Source organism: Hyperolius riggenbachi, chromosome 4 (genome assembly GCF_040937935.1).
Source record: "Hyperolius riggenbachi isolate aHypRig1 chromosome 4, aHypRig1.pri, whole genome shotgun sequence".
Classification (NCBI taxonomy): domain Eukaryota; kingdom Metazoa; phylum Chordata; class Amphibia; order Anura; family Hyperoliidae; genus Hyperolius; species Hyperolius riggenbachi.
In genome coordinates this window covers 492464869-492491737 of record NC_090649.1, presented here as the reverse complement: position 1 = coordinate 492491737, position 26869 = coordinate 492464869, and the positions used below count along the sequence as shown (strand labels likewise).

Sequence of the window (26869 nt, the reverse complement as noted above, 5' to 3'; positions counted from 1 at the left end):
GTGACAAAACATCCCAGCAAGTATCAGAGCCCACAAACGGTAAGCTGTTGGTTGGCAGATGGGGGGTGGGGTCACTTGTGTGCTGAGTTGTATGGCCCTGCAGTAGCCTAAATTGCAAGAAATGGCCTTGTCACTAGGGGGTTGTAAGGCTGCAGTCCTTAAGAGGTTAAGCCAGCATTTCTCAACCTTATTACACTGGAGGAAACCTTGCAAGTAATTTCGGATCTAAATGGACCCCTGCATGTTGCAGGTGACAGTTTTTAAAAGCCGGTGTGAATGTAAAGGCCACTACCCCTATTGGAATGCCAGTCTCCGTATTCTAGTTTTTTGTTTAGCAATGTGCTCATTATGATTCTGACCCCATTTAGTGCTGCTTTTTACAGTACCCTTAGTGTGCTCTCCATCAGACCCCCACCCACTTCCCAGAGATAAATGCCAGGGAACCCTGGTTTAGAAAGCCTGATCTAAACGGACTGGATTTGGGGAAGCGAGAATTAAAACTCAACTGGGATTGTGGCAGTCTGGGCAAAACTTCTCTTGATGCATTTCATTTTGAAAAACAAATTTTGTTTGCATGTTGCTTCATTTCCATCCTAAGGTCAGCCTTTGCAACTTAACACATTACAAAGTTAGCTTGGTGTGTAGGCAACATCAGTCGTCAGTTTAAAACACACTGGCCTATCTTGGGTTTTCTTGAGCAGTTTGGGACCATGAACTGTTCACTGCCTCATCTAGTAGACTCCCTGTCTGTGGACCAAACCCAGGATGGACCAGTTGGGTTTACTCTCCATGGGATAATTTGGACTTTTATGGACAATTTGGGTAGTGTTGGCACAGATGTGTGACTAAATTTCGAAACTCTCGGGCTTAAAGAAACTCCTGGTTTTGCTCACTTCTTGGAAGCTCTTATTAGGGTGGCATAGTAATATGGACAGCAGTAACTCATCAGGGAGTTGGCTATATGGAGTATTTATAAATGTAACTGCACACTACCTGAAACTTAACTTTAATTTGTAAACAACTGCTGACAGGAAACTCTATATGCTTTAGTGGTGTGCTAGAGGTACTTTAAACTGTGGGATGGAAGTGACTTTTTTTTTTTTTTTCTTGGATAGTAACATGCCAACTAGCCACTGTCATGCAGGGGAGGAGTTTCCATTGCACTATTACTTTCCTATATCGCCTACAACAGTACATACAAAAATCATGTAGGAGCTGGTGGCAGGATAGACGTGTAGTACACTCCTGCAGAGACAATGGGGCCCAAAGCTTTCTGTGGATAGAGATAGATATAGATTAATTTTTATTTTTTTTAGTACAGTGCAATTAGCCCTGAAGCTGAAATTGAGTTGCACTTCCTGTAGGTCTAGAATCAAGTGTTGGGCTGCACCATAAATCCAATATTAAGCGTCTGTTTTGTGAACTTAAAGCTTGTCACCATTTCTCCATATGTAAATGGCTCATGCAGACACTGCCTGGACTTTAGTTATCCTGACACTAGAGTACAGTTCTCTAACGCTAGACTTAAATGGAACCAGAGATGAGTATATGGAGGCTGCTTTTTTTTTTTTTAATAAATCTACCAGTTGGCTATACTGCTGCAGAGGCCTGTTATACTTCTAGCTATAGACCCTAAACAAGCATGCAGCAGATGAAGTGTTGCTGACAAAAATCTGACAATTAGTCACATGCTTGATTCAGGTGTGATTCAGCCACTACTGCAGCCAGAGATCAGCAGGACTGCCAGGCAACTAGTATGGTTTAAAAGGAAAAATATGGCAGCCTCATACTGGAGTCCCTTATGTGCCCAGTTTAACTTGCTGCTGCTTCCATCCCCATGTAATCCTCGCTGGGCTGCTGTGCATGCCTGGCCCTGCCCCTTGATTGCACTCCTGTAGCTGTATGTATGCGCTGAACACTCCATGCTATGGAGGTGCAATAGACACAGGGCCACACGTGCAGCTTTTGCAGAGGACAGTTGTTGAATGGCAAAGCAGAGCTGTGGTACCAGAACTACAGGGGGCGCTGGGCACATTACTTTCACTTTAGCACTAAATGTCTATGCAATAAAATGGAAAGCTAGTTTCCTCTAAGGGTGACTTGCTGTGTATCCTGCATGTGAATACAGACGGGGAAATCAATGGGCTCCTGATGTTGTGCACATGAATTCCTATAGCAATGCAAGTGCTGGCAGTTGTCTCCCGTGCTGGATATCTTTGCCCAGTAGTTCTGGTGTATAAAGCTCTGCAGACATCACCGCTGCTTATGTGCAAACAGAAAGATGACTTGTATGCAGCATGGAATAGTGCGCTTCCTGCCAACTGTAATTGGCTCAGTTCCATGCTGCATACGGCTTGCATTATATTTGCAAGCAGGCTGAAATTGTTAGGATTGTCTGCACTGGGTCTCATTCCAAAATTAGAAATGTTTGAGGAGATTCCAAGTTCTGTGGAGAGTCCCAAAACAAAAGGGCTTTCTGCCAAAATAAAACCTTACATAAATCATGACTGTAAAGCAAATCCTGACAAATCATTCTTGCCTTTGTAGAGGGAAATCTCTGGATCCTATACAGAGCCATCCATGGGTGTCCTGGTTCCATTGCTGTCCCCATTCAATCTCTCATAGCCCACTGAAGATGGGCAGCTCCATACCGTGCATGGTGACGCAGCACGGAGCCCCCACCAGTCTTCAGAGGCACTTGGGACATGAGTGTTGCAATGATTCCCCCCCCCCCCCCCCCCCCCCAAGGTGTTTGGAATAAGTGCAGTGGGGGTGACTGTGCTGGAATGAGGAGAGGATGCAGCTACACATGTCGACATACAGCATTCTAAGTCCAACACTACAGCCTAATGAGATACTGGGACCTGCTGTTTCAGTTTTCGTAGCTTTTTTTTTTGGGGGGGGGGGGGTGTCTGAAATGGCCCATAAGATTTCATTGTCTAAGCACTAGTAAGCGCTGTCAATCAGAAAAGCTTTTTGAAAGCACTCTTGGTGTGGTCCCTCCACTTAGGAAACACTCCCTGCTTATTCCATTGAATGGATGGCTGGTGCTGCTTTGTATCCTGTTTCTGCATTACTTGTCACAGGTTTGTTCCAGACCATGAGGCCAGTACACATGCCAGTGTTCTTGGCTAGGATGGTTAGTTGGGGCAGTATCTGCCAAGAATCAGTGCTGTATTCCCTTCATGGCAACATGAGTTGTGACTGTAGCCTAGTGACATATCTGTACGGTGCTTGAACTGTTGGATGGATTTAGCCCTGACCCTAGGGGGTGATGATCACAGCATGTGTATGCTCCTTTAGCACAAGGCCCAGGAGGAAGCTGTCTATGATCCCCCAAATGCAAGTGTCATGATGTTGCTGCTCACACGTGTACTTGGTCTCATTGCTTCTACTGAAACTCCTTTCTTTTGTTTTGCAGAGTTTGTACAGATGATGACAGCAAAGTGAAGACTGTACAGAATGTGTTAAATTTCTTGTACAAAGATGTTTATTTGCCTTTCTTTGTTTGTAACTTATCTGTAAAATGTTCCCCCTTACTGTCAGAATGCATGTATAGTAATTTTAGAATTCCAAACATGTTTCCCATATTGTCACTTTTCTTTACAACTTTTTCTTTGGTTTCCATGAAAAGTTGATGAAGTAACATGCTGCATGTGGCTTTCTGGGGATTTTTATGGAAGCCGTTGTGCACACGGAAGAGTTTGATGAATTGGGTCACACAAAGGAACATCTGGGCTCTACAAGACTTTATTCATCTTTTTATTTCTTCTCCCCTCTTCGTTCCTCCCAAAAGTTGGATTTCTTCAAGTAACTTGTCTGCTTGTTGGAATGTGGAGTAAACAACTCTAAACTACAGATAGTTAAACAATATTGAACTTATGTTGCACTAATGCAAACCTGGTATCTCCAGATACATGTGTCATTTTTCTTTTTTCTCTGCTCTTCCCTCCTGTTCCTTTGCTCCAGACTTGTGTATGGAACATCACTATGCTTTCTCCCATTTTTCTTTTCTCTCCACTGATGTAAGGGGTCTGCATGTGATTTGTAAGCTCCTTCACCAGTTAAAGGTTTACTTTTGGTTTAGCCACTTTTCAGAAAACCTGCTTATGGCACAATTTGCCTCAAATCCATTCCAAGTTGTATATTTGTTTTACAATAAAAAAAGAGAAAAATCTGTCCTCTGCCTCTGTTCTTGCTGTTTTGAGGGAGGTGATTAATAGAGCTCTATGGTTAGCCAGACTGGTCCAGTGTCCACTTGTGGGCTTCATGTGTACAGTGCTGCCCATAGTTATTAATACATTTCAGTATTGGCAGTGAGTCACAAAAGAAAACATGAAGTACATATTGGAAAGATCCAACTTGAGCAAGACACCATGCTCCAAGAAACACCAGGTTTTTATATAGGAGGATCTGTTTGAGTGATAAAACCACAAAGCAATTGGGTTCAAAAATTCCAAATCGCACTTTATTTTATCAAAAGGTAAACTTTTGTATTTGTCAAAAGTTCTTCATTAAAAAATGTAATTTTTGTTTTGACAGACACAAGATGCTTTGAAAAAGTACATTTCAGGCAGCTTTTCACTGTTTCAGGTTGATAACCCATCAGGACTTTACAAAGCAACAAATGGACTTTGTATTTTGTACTTTAAAGATATGAGTCTAGCTAAAATGTTGGGGCATCCGTTCCTACCAGATGCCAGCCATCAGTAAGGTGCCGGATTGTAAGTAGTTCCTCAGCTGCAAACAGTGTACATAACAGTGTTTGCGGCTGTGGAACTACTTGCCAGCCACCAGTAAGCTGTGGATCCGCTAGGGGTTTTTGGTGTGCACCAGCCTTTAGAGGAAATTGTCTGTTCATAAAAATCAAGACTAAACAGCTTTTTTCAGTTTGTGCTTAAAAGTTTCCAGGGATGGAGAGCTCCTGATTGGAGCTCCCTGCCACAGTGTAGGAGCAGCATGACAGAAGTCTGTCGCCAGAGCTTTTTAGGTGGACTCTCGGGGTGACCAAGTTGTTTGAACCTTTTGATTGCAGATGGGGGGGGGGGGGGGGGGGGGGGGGTTGATGCAGTTGCAACAAACCCTTCAGGTATCCAGTGCCCAGACTGGCTTATTGACATTCAAATACTTGCCCAGTTTTAGTATCCATTTAATCAATAGCCACTGGAGTGAGTGAAGGATTGGCAATGGCAGGGCTGGCTTGTTAGAGGGACTCAAGTTGTCCTTTAGATACAAAGCAAAAAGTATAGATGCATAATGTAACTTTAGTGCTTTGTGAATTTAGTTGTGCTCAGATTTAACAATTTTTGTAGAATATGAATAAGGTAGTGTGAAACAGGATAAGGATATAAAATTATTAAAGGAGTTGGGAATGCTAATTAGCAATGTTTAAACTTCAGTGGACAGATACAGTTTTTGTTGCAACAAGCCATGGTCAGGAAGAACACCTAGTGTGTTAGCTACAACCACTTCAGACGAAATATGGGACTGGGGGGGTTGTACAGTATGCCAAAAAGCACAGACAAGCCACAACCCTTTTGTCAGTCATTTGGCACAAGGCTAAAAATGAACTTTTTGACCAAAACCATAAATGTGACACTTGGGGAGTCAACAAGGCCTATAAGTACTGTTCCTACTGTGAAACATGGTGGTGGATTGATGTGTTGTATGAAAGCACAGGAAATATTAATTAATGCCAATATGAATGCAGTTGGGTATCAAATGCTTGAGGAAAATGTTCACCCATCAGCCAAGTTGCTGAGCACAGGATGTACTAGGATATTCCCAACATGACCATGATCCAAAACACAAGGCCAAGTTGACATGCCATTGGTTAAAGCAGCATAAAGTGAAGGTTTTGGAGTGACCATCTGTTTCCTACCCAGAAGAACACAATGATTGGGGTCAGAACTCAAATGTGCAGCCCAAGAATTGGGAGGCTTTTTGCCAGGAAGAATGAGCAACGTTACCATCAGACGGCAGGGCCTCAGACACTACTGCCACAAAAGACTTCAAGCTGTCATTTAATGTTAGAGGTTAATATATGGTATAAAGAACTGAGATGTTTGTGCAGTGATTATGATTTAAGAGTAAACCGTTTTGACAGTAAATGGTTTTAGCCAGCCATGAGTGAAAAAAGTATTCTAATGAAAGTTAAAACATAAATTCTAAAAGTGTGTAAACTTCTGAGCACAACTGTATGTTACAGCCATAACCCAAAAACTGGCCACTTCGGGTTCATCTAGAAGTGGCTGGCTGATGCGGCCAATGTACAAAATAAACTTTTGTTGCAGACTTTGGCCTGCCAGAACGTGTTGTGGCTAAGTGTGGCCGGCAAAGTCCCGCTCACCGCTTTCCCCGCTGCCGCTACTTACAGACCTCGGATCAGTGCGACCAGAGGCAGAGATGCATAGCAGCTCACGCGACCTGCAGGATGCGAACACTTCAATGCGAAAGTGATGTCATTGATCATGTCCGCATATTAAGTGTGTGGGTAGCGCACGCTGCTCTGTCTCTCTGGTCACCCTGATCTGAGGTTAAATAGGGCAGGCAGCCCCCCCCCCCCCCCCAAGCTGTGCATCCCTCATCTGTGACTAATTTGATCTTTCCCCTGTGTCGCCTGACTGCTGTGGCAGAGCAGCTCATATGAAAGCAGGGAGTAGACACTGATTTAGTACAGGATTTGTATTAGCTGTAACAAAGGTTTTTCTGTAAAGGTTATAGTGCTGTTTATCTTTCAGAGCAGAGAGGTAGTTCAAAGTGCCCTTCATGGTGCTGGAAGGACCTGAGATTTGTGCATTTTGTCCATCTTGCAAACTGGCCGGCCAATTTCAGAAATCCCCAGCGTTTTGGACTTTGGCCGACGTCAAATAGGCCAGTTCTAGAAATGGCTGGGCAATTCCCATTTTGGACGATTTCTGGTTTTGGCCATACTATTTGGAAGGCTAGGGTTTACATATAAATGCAACGCCAAAAGTGAATGTCATGCACAAAAGTGGTCAATGAGACATTAATACTGGCTTGCAGGAGAATTGACCGCAGCGATGAGGTGAGCTTATTCAAAGCTCTTGTTTGTCATTGAAACAGTAAGTCCTCTTTTCCACGAGCAGTTTATAGGCAGTGAAATGCCTCTCACACTCACAACTCCTTGCTGAGCACACAGTTCAGCTGCTCATAAGAGGCCTTACACTCCAACTCCTCCATGTGTGTATGAACCAAGCCCTGACTCCTATGTTTGGGTTTTGGTAAAGGGCACGGTCTCCAGTATCGAGCACAAGGTGTCTTGTCATTAGTCCTGCTTTTTTTTTTTTTTTTTTTTACTTGAAGTGGATGAGGTGTTACTGGCAGCCAGTGAAGGGAGTGACAGAGGGAGATAGGGCTGGAGAAGTGCATGAGGTGTAATTGTCAGACAGTGGAAGGAGTGACAGAGGGGAATAAGGCGGAAGGAGAGGTGGATGAGGTGTGATTGGCAGCCAGTGGAGGGACTGACTGGGTTGGGCAGGAGAGATGGATGAGGTGTGATTGGCAGCCAGTGGAGGGAGTGACAGAGGGGGATAAGGCTGGAGAAGCAGGAGGAGAGGTGTATGATGTGTGATTGGCAGCCAGTGAAGGGAGTGACGGGGATTGGGCTGGAGAAGCGGGAGGAGAGTTGGATGATGTGTAACTGGCAGCCAGTGAAGGGAGTGACGGGGGGATAGGGCGGGAGGAGAGTTGGATGATGTGTAACTGGCAGCCAGTGAAGGGAGTGACGGGGGGATAGGGCGGGAGGAGAGTTTAATGAGGTGTAACTGGCAGCCAGTGAAGGGAGTGACGGGGGATAGGGCGGGAGGAGAGTTGGATGAGGTGTAACTGGCAGCCAGTGACGGGGGAATAGGGCGGGAGGAGAGGTGGATGAGGTGTGATTGACAACCAGTGAAGGGAGTGACAGGGATAGGGCTGGAGGGAGAGGTGTAACTGGCAGCTAGTGACGGGCATTGGGCTGGAGAAGTGGATGAGGTGTGATTGGCTGCCAGTGAAGGGAGTGACGGGCATTGGGCTGGAGGAGAGGTGGATGAGGTGTGATTGGCAGCCAGTGATGGGAGTGACGGGGTAGGGCTGGAGAAGGTGGATGAGGTGTTGTGAGTTGAGATATTGCTGTGCAAGTACGATGGGAGCGGCTCTATGTAAATACATAGATGAGAGGTGATTTCTTGCATGAATTTGGGAAAAAGAATATACGAGCAGGCATTGTATTCAGCATCTTAAAGGATACCCGAAGTGACATGAGATAGACATGTGTATGTACAGTGCCTAGCCCACAAATAACTATTCTGTGTTCCTTTTTTTTTTCTTTGCCTGAAAGAGTTAAACATCAGGTATGTAAGTGGCTGACTCGGTCCTGACTCAGACAGGAAGTGACTACAGTGTGACCCTCACTGACAAATTCCAACTATAAAACACTTTCCTAGCAGAAAATGGCTTCTGAGAGCAGGGAAGAGAGAAAAAGGGTCAATAGTTCATAGCTTTAAGCTCTGGTATAATCCAATGAATGTGTGCCATTGAGCAAAAACAATAAAACCGTTAAAGTTAAAAAATTAAAACTTAAAAAGTAGATTGAAACATAAAATAAAACTGGGATATCTTAAGTCATTTTTAGGAGAAGGAAGATAGATACAATTTTTTCATTTATTTTCGCCTCGGGTGTCCTAAGACAGCCGCTGTTTACAGTTAAGGGCCCGTTTCCACTACACGCAGATTGGATGCAGAAAAACTGACTCCAGTGAATGCCTATGGGAAAATCTGCATCAGAAAAATTTCGTTTAGTGGAAACAGGCCCATAGACTTTCATTGGAGTCAGTTTTTCTGCATCCAATCTGCGTATAGTGGAAACAGGCCCTTAACCAGCTAACTAGACAGCTATTAGCGAGTCTGGATGCCTAAGGAGGAAAACGAACAAGAATTTCCCTTACAAGGGTTGGCAGGTCTCTTTCTGGTATAAGAACCCACCAGTGATGATGTGCCAGCGAGTCCTGTGTATGAACGAGTCTTCCCCATTTCTCTGTAAATACTGCTGGATTCTCACAGGTAATCATTCAGAATACTTGGCAAGACTGAGCAGCTCTCTGGCCTTTAGGATGATGTCAGAAATGCCTTCACCGTAGTAGATCTCGAACATATATTTACTTGGATCCCGGGAAACATTCGGGCTATAAAAAACAGGGCCTCACATCCACTTATTGCTCCGACACTTAAGACTCTGTATGATTTTGTGGTGGATTGGGACAGGAGGGTGGGCACCTCCCCTCTGGTCACACTAAGAGATAATGAGGAATTTCCTCCAGGTATCCAGGGAGGCTGGTTTGTTTTTAACAGACTGGACAAGGAAACCCGGATTTTGGATTTAATAGGCAATCATGATTTGAGGATTATCGGCTCCCTGAGAAGGGAGAATAATATCTGTCCATGGGGTATGATGCAAATTAATAGTTATCTGAGAATGTTGGATAAGAAAAGGTTAGGTATAAGAACAAATATTAACATGGTAGAAAAATTTATTTTTTTTAGGGAAAGACCGGCAAACTTGTTATCACGGATATATAAATGTATCAGAGGGGGAAAGCCGGAGAAACCCCTTATATGGCAAAAAAAATGGGAAAAGGATATAAGAAGTAATTGGGGAAAAGAATTATGGCATAAGATTTATCAGATTATTTGGAAATATCCGAATCGCAGATGTCAACTCTCTCAATATAAATTTCTATCTAGATGGCACCTTACCCCGACAAGACTGGCTAAGTTCTCCGTGGATGGGGTAGACAGCTGTTGGAGGTGTGACCAGGGGGGAGGGGACCAGATTCATATGTGGTGGGCTTGCCCCCAGGTGCACCAATCCTGGCAAATAATAGAGGACTTTTGGAGTAAATATATGCAAAAAAATATACATATAAGATGTTTAGAAGCAGTATTTGGAGTGGTAGAAACTGAAGAGAATACCCAATTAAGGGATCTCAGAGAAATTGGGAGCCTGGTGGCACGAAATATTTTAGCAAAGCAATGGAAAGACAAGAACCCATTAGATTTGGAAACATGGTTGGCGGGTATGAGCTCTTTTTGGGAGGAGGTCCTGGTGGAGGGTTCAGAGAATATAAGGGAACCTAATAAGATAAAAAGATTAAAAGAATTTTGGATGGATCTGATATGGAAGGAAGAGGAAACAATAGAAAATGGAGGTGCAGACCTGGTTAATAGGTAAATGAGTAGGTTGTGGACTGAATGAGGGTGGGTAGGGTTGGAAGGACAAGGGACGAATGGTGTATCTGGTTTTTGAATGAGGTCTGGATGTTTAGTTTAAAATATGTGGGAATGACAGAGAGGGGGGGGGGGGGGGAGGGAGGATAAGTGGGAAGGGAATCTATGTAGTCTGGTTTTGGGGTTTATAGCATACTTAGCTTAAAAAAATATTTTACGATACTAATTCTGTCTACTTGATGATGATAAAATAAGATTAATTATCGAACTATGATGCAATCACTAGCCGGACATATGGAGACTTTCAATGAAGCCCGAATTATGGTCCAGCATGGGCAAGGTCAAGCCATGCTGAGTTCGAGAAAAAAAAAAAAAAAAGAAATGCCTTCACCGTCACATGGCTGGAAAGAGCCAAACAAACCTTCAAACTTTTCAACTGAATTCTGGATCTGAAGAACACAAAAATTGCTCTGTACGTTGTTCCTCATTTATGTGCCATCTTTATTAAAAATGTTCTTTAAAAAATCCTTTGATTAAAAAAAAAAAAAATGGAGCCATAACCAACCATGATGGAGATGTCCCCATAAAGTACTTTTTCAGAAGGTCCATGGAAGGGTCAATATGATGACTCTTCTGTAGAAGACTTGAAGAGTTGTGTCTGAAGCCAGGATTGAGGTGTCTGACACTCTAGAAACTACAATAGTAACTACACGAGGTTTCGTCCATTTGAATTATCCCCTTTAACAATATTGGCAAAAAGTTTGTGTTGGTTTGTTGGTGTTAACTCTTCCCTACGTAGTCACCATCCATATTTACACATTTTTCCCAATGTTTCCTGACACTACGAATAGCGTTATTGTAGAAGTCTGCAGATTGCGACTTCTCCACTTTAAGAATGACATCATCTGTGTTGGCAAATCAACAACCCCTCTTCATCTTGTTACAACTGCGTCAACATCTGTCTTCAAAGGTCAAGCCATGTTTGTTTCTGGAAAGGGGTTAGCAGACATGGCTCCCAGCTGCAGACACCTTCGACATGTTCAGTTCGTCATGAATAATTTTCCACACACTTCCACATAACTCAGAAGTCAGGACAGTTTTTCATTCATGATCATTTGGATGGTTGTTCATAAGTCATCCAGGATTAAACGATCCCCTTTCTTCACTGTGGCCACATCGGCCGTCAGTGATGGTCTTCCGGTTCATCTTGGCTCGTCTGTTAGGGACACATGACAACTTTGAAAATTCCTTTTCCACCTCACAATAGTGTCATAAGATGGACAATAATTTCCGTAAGCTGCCATCATCTCATCATGAATTCGCCGGGCACTATTAACCTTCAAATGCTGGAACTTTATCACGCCTCAGTCCATTCAATCTCACACTTTAGTCACTTCTGTGACAATCTGTAACATAAATAAAGGATACATTGAGCATCATGCAATTAGGAACCAATGATAACACTGAAAACATTTCATCAATATACCTTAATAACATCTGGGTAATAACTACAACTTTACGATACCGCCTCATATATCCCTGGTAAGGAGATCTAAGTGTTCACTCAGCATTTGTATATCCCTGGTAAAGCCCAATCTACACGATACGATTCTTTGTGCAATTCGATTACGATTCTATTTACGATCCGATTAAATCAAGACATGTCCGATCGGGATTCAATTCGATTCAATTTGATTTGCTTTTGCAAAATAATGGGAAATCGTATTGAATTGAATCGAATCCCGATCGGACATGTTGGATTTAGTTGGATCGTAAATAGAATCGTAATCGAATTGCACAAAGAATCGTATCGTGTAGATGGGGCTTAACAGTTCACTCCGCATTTGTATATCTAACTGTTCACTCTGCAGTCAGTTATGAAATTCAGCAGGCACAGAGTTTGTATGTTCTCCCCGTGTCTGTGTGTATTGCAGAATTAGAATTTTATTTCGCCAAGTATGATTGAGTCGTGCCCAGAATTGGGCTTTGCATGCACATTGCTTAATACAGATACAGCAGTTCCGACATAGACAAGTTAACCAAATAATCACGCGGTTGCCTTACTTGTACAAAGTGCAAAAATCAGTGCAATCAAGTTCTGTCAGTTCTAGCAAGTCCGGCTTGTACAGCAGAAATTATCACTGGGGGGGGGGGGGGGGGGGGGGGGGGGGTTGTGTGAAGAGAGTTCAGTGAGTTGACAGCAGAGGGGAAGAAGTTGTTCCTGTTCCTTGAGGTCTTGGTGGCAATGGATTGAAGCTTCCGTCCTGAGGGGAGCCGGCAGAAGAAGTGGAAGCCTGGATGTGAGGGATCGTTGGCGATCCTCAGAGCTCTGGAGCGCAGTCTGGAGTCGTAGAGGCTCTCCAGAGGTGGGAGTGGTCTCCTGATGATCCTCTCCGCTGTAGTTTGCGTCTGTCCCTTCTGCAGGAGCTAACTAACCAGACTAGGATGGAGGAGCAGAGGACCGATTTGATTGTGGCACTCTGGTTTCTTCCCACACCCCTAAAACATACAGATAAGTTAATTGGCTTCCCCATAAATTGTCCCTAGACTACAATACATACACTACACGGACATGATACATACATAGACATATGACTATGGTAGGGATTAGATTGTGAGCTCCTCTGAGTAACAGCTAAGTGACAAGACAATATACTCTGTACAGTGCCGTAGAAGATGTCAGTGCTCTATAAATACTAAATAATAACAATGTTTTCTCAGCTTTGGTTTACTTAAAGAGGCACTTAAGTGAAAAAAAAAATTGAGTTTTACTCACCTGGGGCTTCCCTCAGCCCCCTGCAGCTGATCGGTGCCCACGACGAGTCGCTCTGATGCTCCGGGTCCCGCCGACGGCCACTTCCGGTTTCGCCATCAGGACCCGTCAGGCTGGGAAACACAGCTGATTCTACGCGTTCCCAGCCAAAATAGCACCCCTATGCGTCCATATGGCCGATCAGCTGCTGGGGGCTGAGGTAAGCCCCAGGTGAGTAAAACTCAATTTATTTTTTTCACTTAAGGTTCACTTTAAAGAGACACAGAAGTGAATTTTTTTTTTTTTAGGATATAATGATTTGTATGTGTAGTACAGCTAAGAAATTAACCATTAGGAGCAGATACATAAGTCTAATATTGTTTCCAGTACAGGAAGAGTTAAGAAACTCCAGTCGTTATCTATGCAAAAGATCCATTGAGCTCCACCACTTTCAAAGTCTCAAGGCTCATACACACATCAGACCATAGTCTTTGGAAAATGAAAGATCACAGACCAATTTTACCCCCTTCCATGTAGTATGAGAGCCATACTCTACACAGTCTATTCTATGGAGCTGCACTCCCCATCAGATAGAAATCTTACCCCCCTTCCATGTAGTATGAGAGCCATACCTACACAGTCTATTCTATGGAGCTGCACTCCCCATCAGACAGAAATCTTACCCCCTTCCATGTAGTATGAGAGCCATACCTACACCGTCTATTCTATGGAGCTGCACTCCTCATCAGACAGAAATCTTACCCCCTTCCATGTAGTATGAGAGCCACACCTACACAGTCTATTCTATGGAGCTGCACTCCCCATCAGACAGATATCTTACCCCCTTCCATGTAGTATGAGAGCCATACCTACACAGTCTATTCTATGGAGCTGCACTCCCCATCAGATAGAAATCTTACCCCCTTCCATGTAGTATGAGAGCCATACTCTACATAGTCTATTCTATGGAGCTGAACTCCCCATCAGATAGAAATCTTACCCCCTTCCATGTAGTATGAGAGCCATGCCATGCCTGAGAGCCATCTGCAGATGAATGTCAGTTAAACAAGGTGTGTATGAGGATCTGCAGATCTCATAGACTATGAATGCATTTTGCAGGAATGGATCTTTTGCAGGAACAGATCTTTTGCAGATACTGATCTTTTGTGTCTGTACAGCATCTGTGTGTGCAGCATCTTGCAAAGATTTCTGTCTGATGGGGAGTTCAGCTCCATAGAATAGACTGTGTAGGTGTGGCTCTCATACTACATGGAAGGGGGTAAGATTTCTGTCTGATGGGGAGTGCAGCTCCATAGAAAAGACTGTGTAGGTATGGCTCTCATACTACATGGAAGGGGGTAAGATTTCTGTCTGATGGGGAGTTCAGCTCCATAGAATAGACTGTGTAGAGTATGGCTCTCATACTACATGGAAGGGGGTAAGATTTCTGTCTGATGGGGAGTGCAGCTCCATAGAATAGACTGTGTAGGTGTGGCTCTCATACTACATGGAAGGAGGTAAGATTTCTGTCTGATGGGGAGTGCAGCTCCATAGAAAAGACTGTGTAGGTGTGGCTCTCATACTACATGGAAGGGGGTAAGATTTCTGTCTGATGGGGAGTGCAGCTCCATAGAATAGACTGTGTAGGTATGGCTCTCATACTACATGGAAGGGGGTAAGATTTCTGTCTGATGGGGAGTTCAGCTCCATAGAATAGACTGTGTAGAGTATGGCTCTCATACTACATGGAAGGGGGTAAGATTTCTGTCTGATGGGGAGTGCAGCTCCATAGAATAGACTGTGTAGGTGTGGCTCTCATACTACATGGAAGGGGGTAAGATTTCTGTCTGATGGGGAGTGCAGCTCCATAGAATAGACTGTGTAGGTATGGCTCTCATACTACATGGAAGGGGGTAAGATTTCTGTCTGATGGGGAGTTCAGCTCCATAGAATAGACTGTGTAGAGTATGGCTCTCATACTACATGGAAGGGGGTAAGATTTCTGTCTGATGGGGAGTTCAGCTCCATAGAATAGACTGTGTAGAGTATGGCTCTCATACTACATGGAAGGGGGTAAGATTTCTGTCTGATGGGGAGTGCAGCTCCATAGAATAGACTGTGTAGGTATGGCTCTCATACTACATGGAGGGGGGTAAGATTTCTGTCTGGTGGGGAGTGCAGCTCCATAGAATAGACTGTGTAGGTATGGCTCTCATACTACATGGAAGGGGGTAAGATGTCTGTCTGATGGGGAGTGCAGCTCCATAGAATAGACTGTGTAGGTGTGGCTCTCATACTACATGGAAGGGGGTAAGATTTCTGTCTGATGGGGAGTTCAGCTCCATAGAATAGACTGTGTAGAGTATGGCTCTCATACTACATGGAAGGGGGTAAGATTGGTCTGTGATCTTTCATTTTCCAAAGACTATAGTCTGATGTGTGTATGTGGCCTTAGAGAGCTCTGTCTTCTCAAGCTTATTATCTCAACTGTCAGTCACAGTATTTTCTTTTTCTCTGCAGAAGACAGGTCAATAGTTCACTGGCCTGCTCTGTAAAAAAATTTAGAATACTGAGTAGTGTGTAAACTGCAAATATTAGAAAATGATGCAATGTTATAAAAAACACTAACTGAAAATAAACATATGAGAATATGTTCTACTAATTTTCCATACTACACAACCATTTCATTACATCATTTTTCTTTCCGCTTCAGTGTCTTTTTAACAGGGTTTGGAGACAGGTTTCCTTTAATTGCTGTTCATTGACTTCTTCCACCGCCCTGAAGGTAACATAATCAATGTTAGTCAATAAGAGGAAGCGTTTCGTTTTGCTAAATACTGATTTTTTTTTTCCTCTTTTCTGATTTGCCATTAATTTTTATTCTGTAAAAAGCTATTCTAGCGTTATTCCTTTGCTGTAATGTTTAAAGCCCTGTTTACTACAGCAGTGGTGCATTGTGGGAGACATCATAGGCTAACTCCAACCTGAATTATAGCTAATACAGTGCATTGTGTTTTGAAGAGACACTGAAGTAAAAAAAAAATTATGATATAATGAATTGGCTGTGTAGTACGGACAATTACTAGAACATTAGTAGCAAAGAAAATATTCTCATATTTTTATCTTCAGGTATATACAGTAGTTTTATGAAAAGATATCACACCTTATCAAAGTTATCACACCTTATCAAAGTTATCACGCCTTATCAGAGTAGCATAGAGAGCACTACAAACCTGCAGGGGCTCAGATCAGGACGAGTGCCATTGCCAATTAGCAGGCATAAGTTCGTAGCGCTCACTTGCTACTCTGATAAGGCGTGATAACTTTTATAAGGTGTGATATCTTTTCATAAGGTGTGATCTTTGATAAGGTGTGATATTTGAGTTATCACAATTTAGTAAACCAAGCCCATGATGAGATAAATATGTATGTACAGTGGTGTGAAAAACTATTTGCCCCCTTCCTGATTTCTTATTCTTTTGCATGTTTGTCACACTTAAATGTTTCTGCCCATCAAAAACGTTACTATTAGTCAAAGATAACATAATTGAACACAAAATGCAGTTTTAAATGATGGTTTTTATTATTTAGTGAGAAAAAAAACTCAAAACCTACATGGCCTAGTGTGAAAAAGAAATTGCCCCCTGAACCAGGCCAGGGGCCACCCTTAGCAGCAATAACTGCAATCAAGCGTTTGCGATAACTTGCAACGAGTCTTTTACAGCGCTCTGGAGGAATTTTGGCCCATTCATCTTTGCAGAATTGTTGTAATTGAGCTTTATTTGAGGGTTTTCTAGGCGTACGTTAAAAAGGGGCGCTGGGAAAAAAGGGCGCCGGGTTTTTAACGATAAGCATGGATAACGTTTAAAAATGTATTGTACTGTATTTCGTTTAAAATTAATGTTTTTTAAAGTTATAAATCATTAAATAATGTGCATTAAATCGGCAATTGTAAAAACGTTAATCTTTCGTTTAAATACTGAAACGTATAATAACGTTAAAAAAAAAAAATTACTAAGTAACCCTCCCTGTACCTACCCCTAACCCCTAGACCCCCCTGTTGATGCCTAAACCTAAGACCCCCCCTGTTGGTGCCTAAGTAACCCTCCCTGTACCTACCCCTAACCCCTAGACCCCCCTGTTAGTGCCTAAACCTAAGACCCCCCTGTTGGTGCCTAAACCTAAGACCCCCCTGTTGGTGCCTAAACCTAAGACCCCCCTGTTGGTGCCTAAACCTAAGACCCCCCTGTTGGTGCCTAAACCTAAGACCCCCCTGTTGGTGCCTAAACCTAAGACCCCCCTGTTGGTGCCTAAACCTAAGACCCCCCTTTTGGTGCCTAAACCTAAGACCCCCTGTTGGTGCCTAAACCTAAGACCCCCCCTGTTGGTGCCTAAACCTAAGACCCCCCTGTTGGTGCCTAAACCTAAGACCCCCCTGTTGGTTTTTTTCGTTTAAAAATAATGTAAAAAAATGTACTGTTTTTCGTTTAAAAATAATGTTTGAAAAAAAATATTGTACTGTTTTTCGTTTAAAAATAATATTTAAAAATGTATAAATCATTAAATAATGTGTAATTATGAGAAGCAGTAATAAAACATTAAGTCTCCGGGCGCCGCTTTTAAAACGTTATTTTTCACCGGCGCCCTTTTTTCCTATCGGGCGCCCATTAAACGATATTTATTATAGGAGTGAATGGCGGCGCCCGATTTGTCCACTAGCCTCAGGCGCCCGAATTTACTGTTTCCGTTTTCTAGCATGAACCGCCTTTTTAAGGTCATGCCACAACATCTCAATAGGATTCAGGTCAGGACTTTGACTAGGCCACTCCAAAGTCTTCATTTTGTTTTTCTTCAACCATTCAGAGGTGGATTTGCTGGTGTGTTTTGGGTCATTGTCCTGCTGCAGCACCCAAGATCGCTTCAGCTTGAGTTGACAAACAGATGGCCGGACATTCTCCTTCAGGATTTTTTGGCAGACAGTAGAATTCATGGTTCCATCTATCACAGCATGCCTTCCAGGTCCTGAAGCAGCAAAACAACCCCAGACAATCACACTACCACCACCATATTTTACTGTTGGTATGATGTTCTTCTGCTGAAATGCTGTGTTACTTCTACGCCAGATGTAACGGGACACGCACCTTCCAAAAAGTTCAACTTTTGTCTCGTCGGTCCACAAGGTATTTTCCCAAAAGTCTTGGCAATCATTGAGATGTTTTTTTAGCAAAATTGAGACGAGCCTTAATGTTCTTTTTGCTTAAAAGTGGTTTGCGCCTTGGATATCTTCCATGCAGGCCGTTTTTGCCCAGTCTCTTTCTTATGGTGGTGTCGTGAACACTGACCTTAATTGAGGCAAGTGAGGCCTGCAGTTCTTTAGATGTTGTCCTGGGGTCTTTTGTGGCCTCTCGGATGAGTTTTCTCTGCGCTCTTGGGGTAATTTTGGTCGGCCAGCCACTCCTGGGAAGGTTCATCACTGTTCCATGTTTTTGCCATTTGTGGATAATGGCTCTCACTGTGGTTTGCTGGAGTCCCAAAGCTTTAGAAATGGCTTTATAACCTTTACCAGACTGATAGATCTCAATTACAGTACTTTTGTTCTCATTTGTTCCTGAATTTCTTTGGATCTTGGCATGATGTCTAGCTTTTGAGGTGCTTTTGGTCTACTTCTCTGTGTCAGATAGCTCCTATTTAAGTGATTTCTTGATTGAAACAGGTGTGGAAGTAATCAGGCCTGGGGGTGACTACAGAAATTGAACTCAGGTGTAATAAACCACCTTTAAGTTATTTTTTAACAAGGGGGGCAATCACTTTTTCACACAGGGCCATGTAGGTTTGGAGTTTTTTCTTCTCACTAAATAATAAAAACCATCATTTAAAACTGCATTTTGTGTTCAACTATGTTATCTTTGACTAATAGTAACGGTTTTTGATGAGCAGAAACATTTAAGTGTGACAAACATGCAAAAGAATAAGAAATCAGGAAGGGGGCAAATAGTTTTTCACACCACTGTACAGTCCTAACCCTGCACAGACAGAACTCTGCTTTTTTTTCTTTCTTACTGTAAAGGTGGCCACACACAGCATATCATTTTTTAAATATCTTTTCAATGCAAGAATTGCAATCTGCTTGTAACATTTCAAAGGTCTGACCAATGTACCACACACATATGTTCAATTTTTCCCCAATTATGAAAATGATTGAAAACTCAAATGCTTGGGTCTGTACATCAAGTATGGTAGTTAACAATCTACCCTACACCATTCAATTTTCAGAAAAATTGATCAAAAAAATCCAGCACTCACAATCTTCCTTTATCAAATAAAAATGGGACATTCAATCAGAAAATCTCAAATGAATGAAAAAAAAAAAAAACTTCGATTTTTCGGGACAACCGATCGTTTTTATCGAAATTGCTGTAAAATTGGATATTTTATTGTATGGTGTGTGGACACCTTAACCATACAGGGCTCTCAATGGCAGTTTCTCTACAGTCATACTGTAGCGTACTTGTCACCGATAACTAACTTGGGGGCGTAAAACTCTGTGTGGCTGAGAAAAAGACACAAGTGCAGAAACAGAGCAAAAGTTTAGCAGTTCAAGATTTTCTCTATGGGAGCTGAATAACAGTAACAACTGCCATTTACATGTGACTTTCAAAAATGTAGATTTTACTTAAAGCGGATCCGAGATGAAAAACTAACTATAAGTAACTTGTCTATATATCTTATCTAAAGTTTAGATAGTTTACACAGCACATTTAGCTGGAAACAGCCTCAACAGAATATGATTATTTCTTCCTGGGATACAATGAAAGCAGCCATGTTGTTTGTCACATTACACACAGGCAAGATGATCTGCATCTCCAGCACTCAGGCTGTGAAAACCTAATTCCCCCTCCTCCTCCCTCCTCCCCTCTGGCTAGTAACACCTACTCCTCCTCCTGCCCAGACTGAGCTCCCATAAGCCGATACTACTGTCTGAAAATGCCAAGGCTCTCTGAAAAGCTGTGGGCGTGGCTTGTTTAGTTTATAGGGAATTCGAGTATTAAAACAAAAACAAAAAAGTAGTTGGCTTGAGGAATGCTTTATAAACTGTATGAAAGGAACACAATTATGCAATGAGTAAAAGTTTATCTCGGATCCACTTTAATAAAATAATACTATTACAAAACAAGACTTTGGATTTCAGGAAAGCCCAGTTTTATAGATACAATTGTTTATGTCATCAGCTTATTTCCACTTCAGGTTTGCCTTTTGTCCGTGAGACCTTCATGGCGAATGCCTTTGCATAGACCTGTTGTTGCCGTGTCTGTTACACGCGCTGATGGGGTGTCAGGAGGAACATTAGAACAGGCATTATGAGGACACTGCTGGGGGCATTGTCTTGACAATCCAGTCGGGTCACATGATAGTGTATTGTGGACCTGTTTTGCCTTGTTTTAGTTACCAGCAGACACAGAAATGGCCGCAGTGGGGTTACGGAGAAACAAGAGGCACCTGCAGAAGAATAACGTGAGTCATTTAATGATTGTTCATTTGTGGGGGATGCAGATAAACGTATATTGTGTGCCCTGATAGGTGATGTGCTGATCAGATGTATATACTGTGCAGGGCTGATGTCACTCACACAGCTATCTGCCTCTGCCTCGTCAGAAACATCCACATAGAACAGTATCGCCCATTTCTAGTTGGAAAAGTATATTATGGAATTTCTTGTCTTATTTCCATTTTGCTTCTAAAACCCAAAACAGAAATTATTATGGTGCACTACAAAGTCCAGCTTTGTATTTATAAACAGAAACAAAAACAATGCCATCTGTCTTGATACGTTTCATAAGGGAAATATCTGTCATTCTCCACATTTTGCTCTTGCAGCTGCAGCTGTGATGTCTGTCTGATATTGGTGTAATAAATCCAACTCAAAAATATTATTTTCCTCAAAGGGACAGGTAAACATGAATAGCAGTAGCTCATTAGCCAGGGCACTGTCTGTATATATATATATATATATATATATATATATATATATATATATATATATATACCGTATTTATATACATATATATATTTAGAATTTATATAGTGCTGACATGCAGGGCTGTGGAGTCGGTCCAAAAATCCACCAACTCCGACTCCTCAGTTTAGGATTCCACCGACTCCGATTCCTCGACTCCGACTCCTCTAATTTGCATATTACAATTTTGTTGATTAAAAGTATGTAACATGAAATTCGTCTCTTAACTGCCAACGCTTAGGAATTTTACAAGACAACTGAAGTGAGAAGGATATGTAGACTACTATATTTATTCCCTTTAGACTAAAACTAGTCCTTGGTAAGAGTACTTGTAAAAGGTACAAACCGGAACAAAGAACATCTATCAGGCCCTAGGCAATGTAAGTGTGGGTACATGTAAGAATGATGTGCAGGTACTCTGCAGGGGAATGAGGAGATTGTAAACAGACAACACCTCTGTGTTCAATGTGCACAGCATTCTCATTGGATTCCTTGCAGCTCTGTGGGAAGTGCATATGTAGAGTATAGTACTACTGTGTAACAAAGTAAACCTGAGACAGATGAAATTAAAGTTTTATACATACCTGGGGCTTCCTCCAGCCGCCTTCAGGATAATCAGTTCCTCGTTGTCCTCCTCCACCACCTGGATCTTCTGCTATGAGTCCAGGTACTTGAGCCAGTCGGGCGTAGTGCGCATGCACACACTCCACCGCCAGGAGCATACTACACCTGTGCAGCACTATTGCGCAGGTGCAGAATGTTCCTGGCTGTGGGAGCGGCATGCGGCCGGACTGCGCTGACTGGCTGAATTACCAGGACTCATAGCAGAAGATCCGGGTGGTGGAGGACAGTGAGGGACTGATTGGCCTGAAGGGGGCTGGAGGAAGCCCCAGGTATGTATAAAACTTTTTTTCATCCGTCTCAGTTACCCTTTAATTTGTAGTCACCAAACCAAATTTTAACAACATATCAAATTATTTGATTTCATCAGCAAAGGGAGTGCATACATTTGCATAAATCAGCATCAGTGCAGAATTATTTCCATCTCATTGACCATCTCTATTAGTGACACAGCTACACATCAGGCTTTATTCTTACAGCATAGATGTTATTTAGTATATATAAGAGATTCCTGTGTACACATCATATATACTGTACAGTTACGATCAGATATGTATATCTGACCTTAAAAATACGGGGACTGCTTTATTGAAGCAGCACAAGTAACTAATTTTGATTGGTTTATTTCATTTTTGTGGACTAAGCACAGCTATTACTGTATATATACATTATTTTTTAATGACTATTATCTGAGAAATAGAACATTTTATCATATTTTCTATTTTAATTACAGTTACAAATTCATTAGGAGTCGGAGTCGGAGTCGGTGCATTTTTTCCTGACTCCGACTCCAGGCACCCCAAATTGCCCGACTCCACGACTCCGACTCTCCGACTCCGACTCCACAGCCCTGCCGACATGTACAGAGTATATTATCTTGTCATTAACTGTCCTCAGAGGAGCTCACAATCGAATCCTACCATAGTGATATGTCTATGTATGTATCATGTAGTGTATGTATTGTAGTCTAGGGCCAATTTAGGAGGAAGCCAATTAACTTATCTGTATGTTTTTGGTACGTGGGAGGAAACCAGAGTGTCCGGAGAAAACCCACACAGACATGGGGAGAACATACAAACTCCATGCAGATAGTGCCCTGGCTGGTATTGGAACCGAGTGCTAACCACTATGCCACCTATACTGTATTTACTGATTTCAGGACTTCGAAATCAGTAAAAAGTTATTTTAAAAAAAGTGAACAGACTTAGATCCAAGATCTCCTGCTTAAAGCGTCACTCCGGTGTAAAAATAAAACGCACATTATCAGCACAGGCAGCAGAAGTTACAATAAAAGAGTAGCAGAAAAAAATGGCTGAATTTTCAGTGAAAATCGGATTACCGCAGTCATTTTAGACTAATCCCAAGACTCTGATAGCTACTACCGAATATTTCTGTGTCTTGTCATTGGCCTAACATTTCTGTAGTATTCTGATTACCGCGGTAGAATTCTGCATTCTCTGAGTGGTCCAATACGCAGCAATATTATATTTGACTAAGTTTATTAATGAAATGACAAAAAAAGACTTTCCTTCGAAAATCAGAAATCCACAGAATCGGTAATCGGCATTTTCGGTAATCGAAATTTCTTCAGAAAATCAGCATTCCCAACCATACCTACTCTGTACCAGAGCAGGATCATCCACCAGGCAACCTAGGCAGGAGCCTGGGGCCTAGTAGGTGGCAAAGGGCCCATCTGCCACCTTCTCTGACCTCTCTCCACTTCAGCTCACCGACAAGAGGGTGCACAAGCTACTGCTTTGCCTAGGGCCATCTTAATCCATCTCTGCTCTGTAGACCTTTTATATAAAAACTCTAAAGCGTACAAAGGATCTGGTTTTGTTTGCAAGTGATCTGTGTCCCCCTGTCCCCAGGATGGAGACCCCGGCGCAGAGAAGACAGACAAGGATCAGTACACAGAGAGGGATGCATGGTGGCTGTACTCATTCAGGGTAAGGCTTGTGCCTCCTCATATAACATACGTGTATCACGGTGCTTGTACAGACACACGCAGTGACGGTAAGTCACAGCGACATGGACTCGCCCCCAGCTAACTTCCATCCCATAATGACCAGCACGACCTCTGCATATGCCTACAGCAATCCCACTACGTTCTGACATGACCCCAGTGAGGGTAGCAAACTCCTGCCACTTAATATTTAATAAGACAGTTCAGAATTGATTATGGTCTCCAATATTTTCACTGCACTCCACATTTAGTAAATCAATCCATCAAGACTGGCCTTGTGCAAGAATTTAGATATTTGTTTCTCTGTTTAAAAGGAATACAAGGTGACAGACATATGGAGGCTGCCAGTTGGCTGGCAGTGCTGCTGATCTATTTGGCTGCAGTAGTGTCTGAATCACACACCTGAAACAAGCATGCAGCTAATCCAGCCACACTTCACTCAGAGCACCTGATCTGCTGCATGCTTGTTCAGGGGCTATGGCTGAAAGTATTAAAGGCATAAGATCAGCAGGATAGCCGGGCAATGTGCATTGTTTAAAAGGAAATAAATATGTCAGCCTCCATATACCCCTCTCATCTCAGGCTCCCTTTAATTATTGTTTTTGTACACGCTTACTTAAAGGAACACTTAAATCAGTTTTACTTGCCTAGGGTGTCTACCAGCCCCTTGCAGGCATCCAGTGCCCTCGCAGTCACTCACGGAGCCTCCGGTCCCCCGCTGCCAGCTAGTTCCGTTTCCGCTGACAGGCCCAACACGCCTGGCCAAGCGTATTTTTCTTCGTATTCCCATCTGCACTAGCGTCCTGCGCTTGTGCAGGATGCTATTGAGGACAGGAACATTAAGAAGGATAGGTGTGGCCAGGCCTGCGCAGGCGCGTAAAGCCCACCGACTCCCTGTCAGCGAAAACGAAACTAGCTGGCGGCGGGGGACCGGAGGATCCAAGAGTGACTGCGAGGGCACTGGATGGCTGGAGGGGGCTGGTAGAAGCCCCAGGTGAGTAAAACTGATTTTTTTTATTCCTAGCTTAAACGGTACCTGAACTGACATGTGACATGATGAGAAAGACATGTGTATGTACAGTGCCTAGCACACAAAAAACTATGCTGTGTTCCTTTTTTTCTTTCTCTGCCTGCAAGAGTTAAATATCAAGTATGTAAAGGCCCGTACTCACGGGCTGCAAATGTTGCCTGTCGCCAGCACACGTGAGCGTGTGGGCGACAGGCCGGCGACAGCTTCTCGCCAGGTCCCTCCGCGTACACACGCGGAAGAGGGACCAGCGGCGAGGCGGAAGCTGTCGCCGACGTTCCTCCTCCCCCCGCCGGAAGCTCCATTTGATACAATGGAGGTTGCTGTCGCTAGTCCGCGTACTCACGCGGACTAGCGACAGTTGCGGGGGAGGTGCGGCGGCGACTGTCGCCATGCGATTGAAACTTTCAATCGCATGGCGACATGAGCGGCGGGCGACAGTTCGGGGTGCGCGCGCGTGCGACGGCCCATACTCACGGGCGACCTGTCGCCGCAACACGCGCGCGCCGCGTGTTGAGGCGACAAAAGTCCCTCGTGAGTATGGGCCTTAAGTAGCTGACTCAGTCCTGACTCAGACAGGAAGTGACTACAGTGTGACCCTAACTGATAAGAAATTCCAATTTTAAAACACTTTCCTAGCAGAAAATGGCTTATGAGCACAGGAAAGAGGTAAAAGGGGGAATTTCTTATCAGTGAAGGTCACACTGTAGTCACTTCCTGTCTGAGTCAGGACTGAGTCAGCAACTTACATACATGATATTTAACTCTTTCAGGCAGAGAAAGAAAAAAAAGTAACACAGCCTAGTTATTTGTGTGCTAGGCACTGTACATACCCATGTCTATCTCATCATGTCACATGTCACTTTGGGTATCCTTTAAGTGTCCCTTTAAGGAGATTTATATTGCCCTTGAGATTTACTGTGAGGGTGATTCTTTTTCTAAGAGTCAGACAGTATTGGTGTCGTGTCTTCTGCCTGGGCAGACAGCACAGATGACTCTTAGAAGGGTCTTCCTCAGTGTGAAGGTCTGTACACACATTAGATGAAACTTGGCCAATGCGGCCGACAATGATTGCCCCTGCCGAGAGTCCAGCGTGTGTACAGCAGCCTCCGCCCCTCTCGCCCAGCAATCAGTCTTCCATATCCAGCCAAGAGCATTGTTCTCCCCGCTCACTAGTCTCATGTGTGATGTCACACTTGTGCCCTTTGTTGGCCCGCTGCCACATAAATGTATTATACCAACCGCGATAAGGTGTAAAGAGAACCTGAGACGGAGGCCCCGCAATAAATTATACATACCTGGGGCTTCCTCCAGCCCCCTCCGGCCTGATCGCTTCCACACCATCCTCTTCTGCTTGCTCATTCGCCCGCTACTGGCCCCGGAGGACGGAGGTTGGTCGGCGCATGTGCAGTCGGTCCAGGTGCGCGCCCTTCGACAGGAGTGTTCTGCGCCTGCGCGGTAGTACTGCACCGACACAGAACACTCCAGGTGATGTGAACACGGTGGGAGAGTACTCACAGCCCGGGACACGCACGTGCAGCTGGCCCCAGACCGGAGGACATTCCAGGGCCAATTGCGGGTGAACGGGCAAGCAGAAGAGGAAAGCGTGGGGGCGATCAGGCCGGAGGAGGCTGGAGGAAGCCCCAGGTATGTGTATTTTATTGCGGGGTAACCTGCGCAGAAGGTTTTCTCCGGCCCCGCTGGGCCGATGTTCAGAATTTTTTTTACTGCACGCAGCTAGCACTTTGCTAGCTGCGTGCATTTTCCGATCGCCTCCGATTCGCTGCTACCCGTCGCGCCGCCCCCCCTCCAGACTTCTTGTGCAGCCTGGCCAATCAGTGCCAGGCAGCGCCGAGGGGTGGATCGGGATTCCCTCTGACGTCCCGACGTCGGTGACGTCATCCCGCCCGGTCGCCATGGTGACCGGGGAAGCCCAGCAGGAAATCCCATTCTGAACGGGATTTCCTGCTTACTCTGATCGCCGAAGGCGATCGGAGTGCGTAGGGGGATGCCGCTTGTCAGCGGCTATCATGTAGCGAGCGGATTTAAAAAAAAATTTTTTTAAAAAAAAAGTGCTGCGCTGCCCCCTTGCCGCCAGAATTGTAACGGCAAGGGGGTTAAGGCCTCTTTCACAGCAGAACGTTGCGTTTCAGTGCGACGTTAAGGTCGCACAACGCGGCCCTAACGCAACGCATATAGACTTTAACTTAGACGTTATTGTGCGTTCTTTAACATGGCGTTAAGTGTTATGACATCTTCCTT

The 26869-nt window shown here is 43.7% G+C and overlaps 2 protein-coding genes across 4 annotated transcripts in view; both read left to right on the top strand.

The window, feature by feature from the left end:
• CALM2 (calmodulin 2) overlaps positions 1–4179 on the top strand; it is a 34675-nt gene extending 30496 nt beyond the window's left edge. For both annotated transcript variants that reach the window (XM_068233048.1, XM_068233047.1), the window contains one exon: positions 3422–4179. In XM_068233048.1, coding sequence (XP_068089149.1) covers positions 3422–3450 — 29 coding nt within the window. In that variant the 3' untranslated portion in view covers positions 3451–4179. The remainder of the gene's footprint in view (positions 1–3421) is intronic.
• Positions 4180–15690: 11511 nt separating this feature from the next.
• Positions 15691–26869, top strand: part of STPG4 (sperm-tail PG-rich repeat containing 4) — a 68039-nt gene continuing 56860 nt past the window's right edge. Inside the window, exons 1-3 of one of the 2 annotated variants that reach the window (XM_068279721.1) lie at positions 15691–15764; positions 20225–20491; positions 23486–23563. In XM_068279721.1, the coding sequence (XP_068135822.1) occupies positions 20441–20491; positions 23486–23563 (129 nt within the window). In that variant the 5' untranslated portion in view covers positions 15691–15764; positions 20225–20440. Of the gene's footprint in view, positions 15765–20208; positions 20492–23485; positions 23564–26869 lie in introns of both variants that reach the window. The other variant, XM_068279722.1, reaches the window with a different exon arrangement.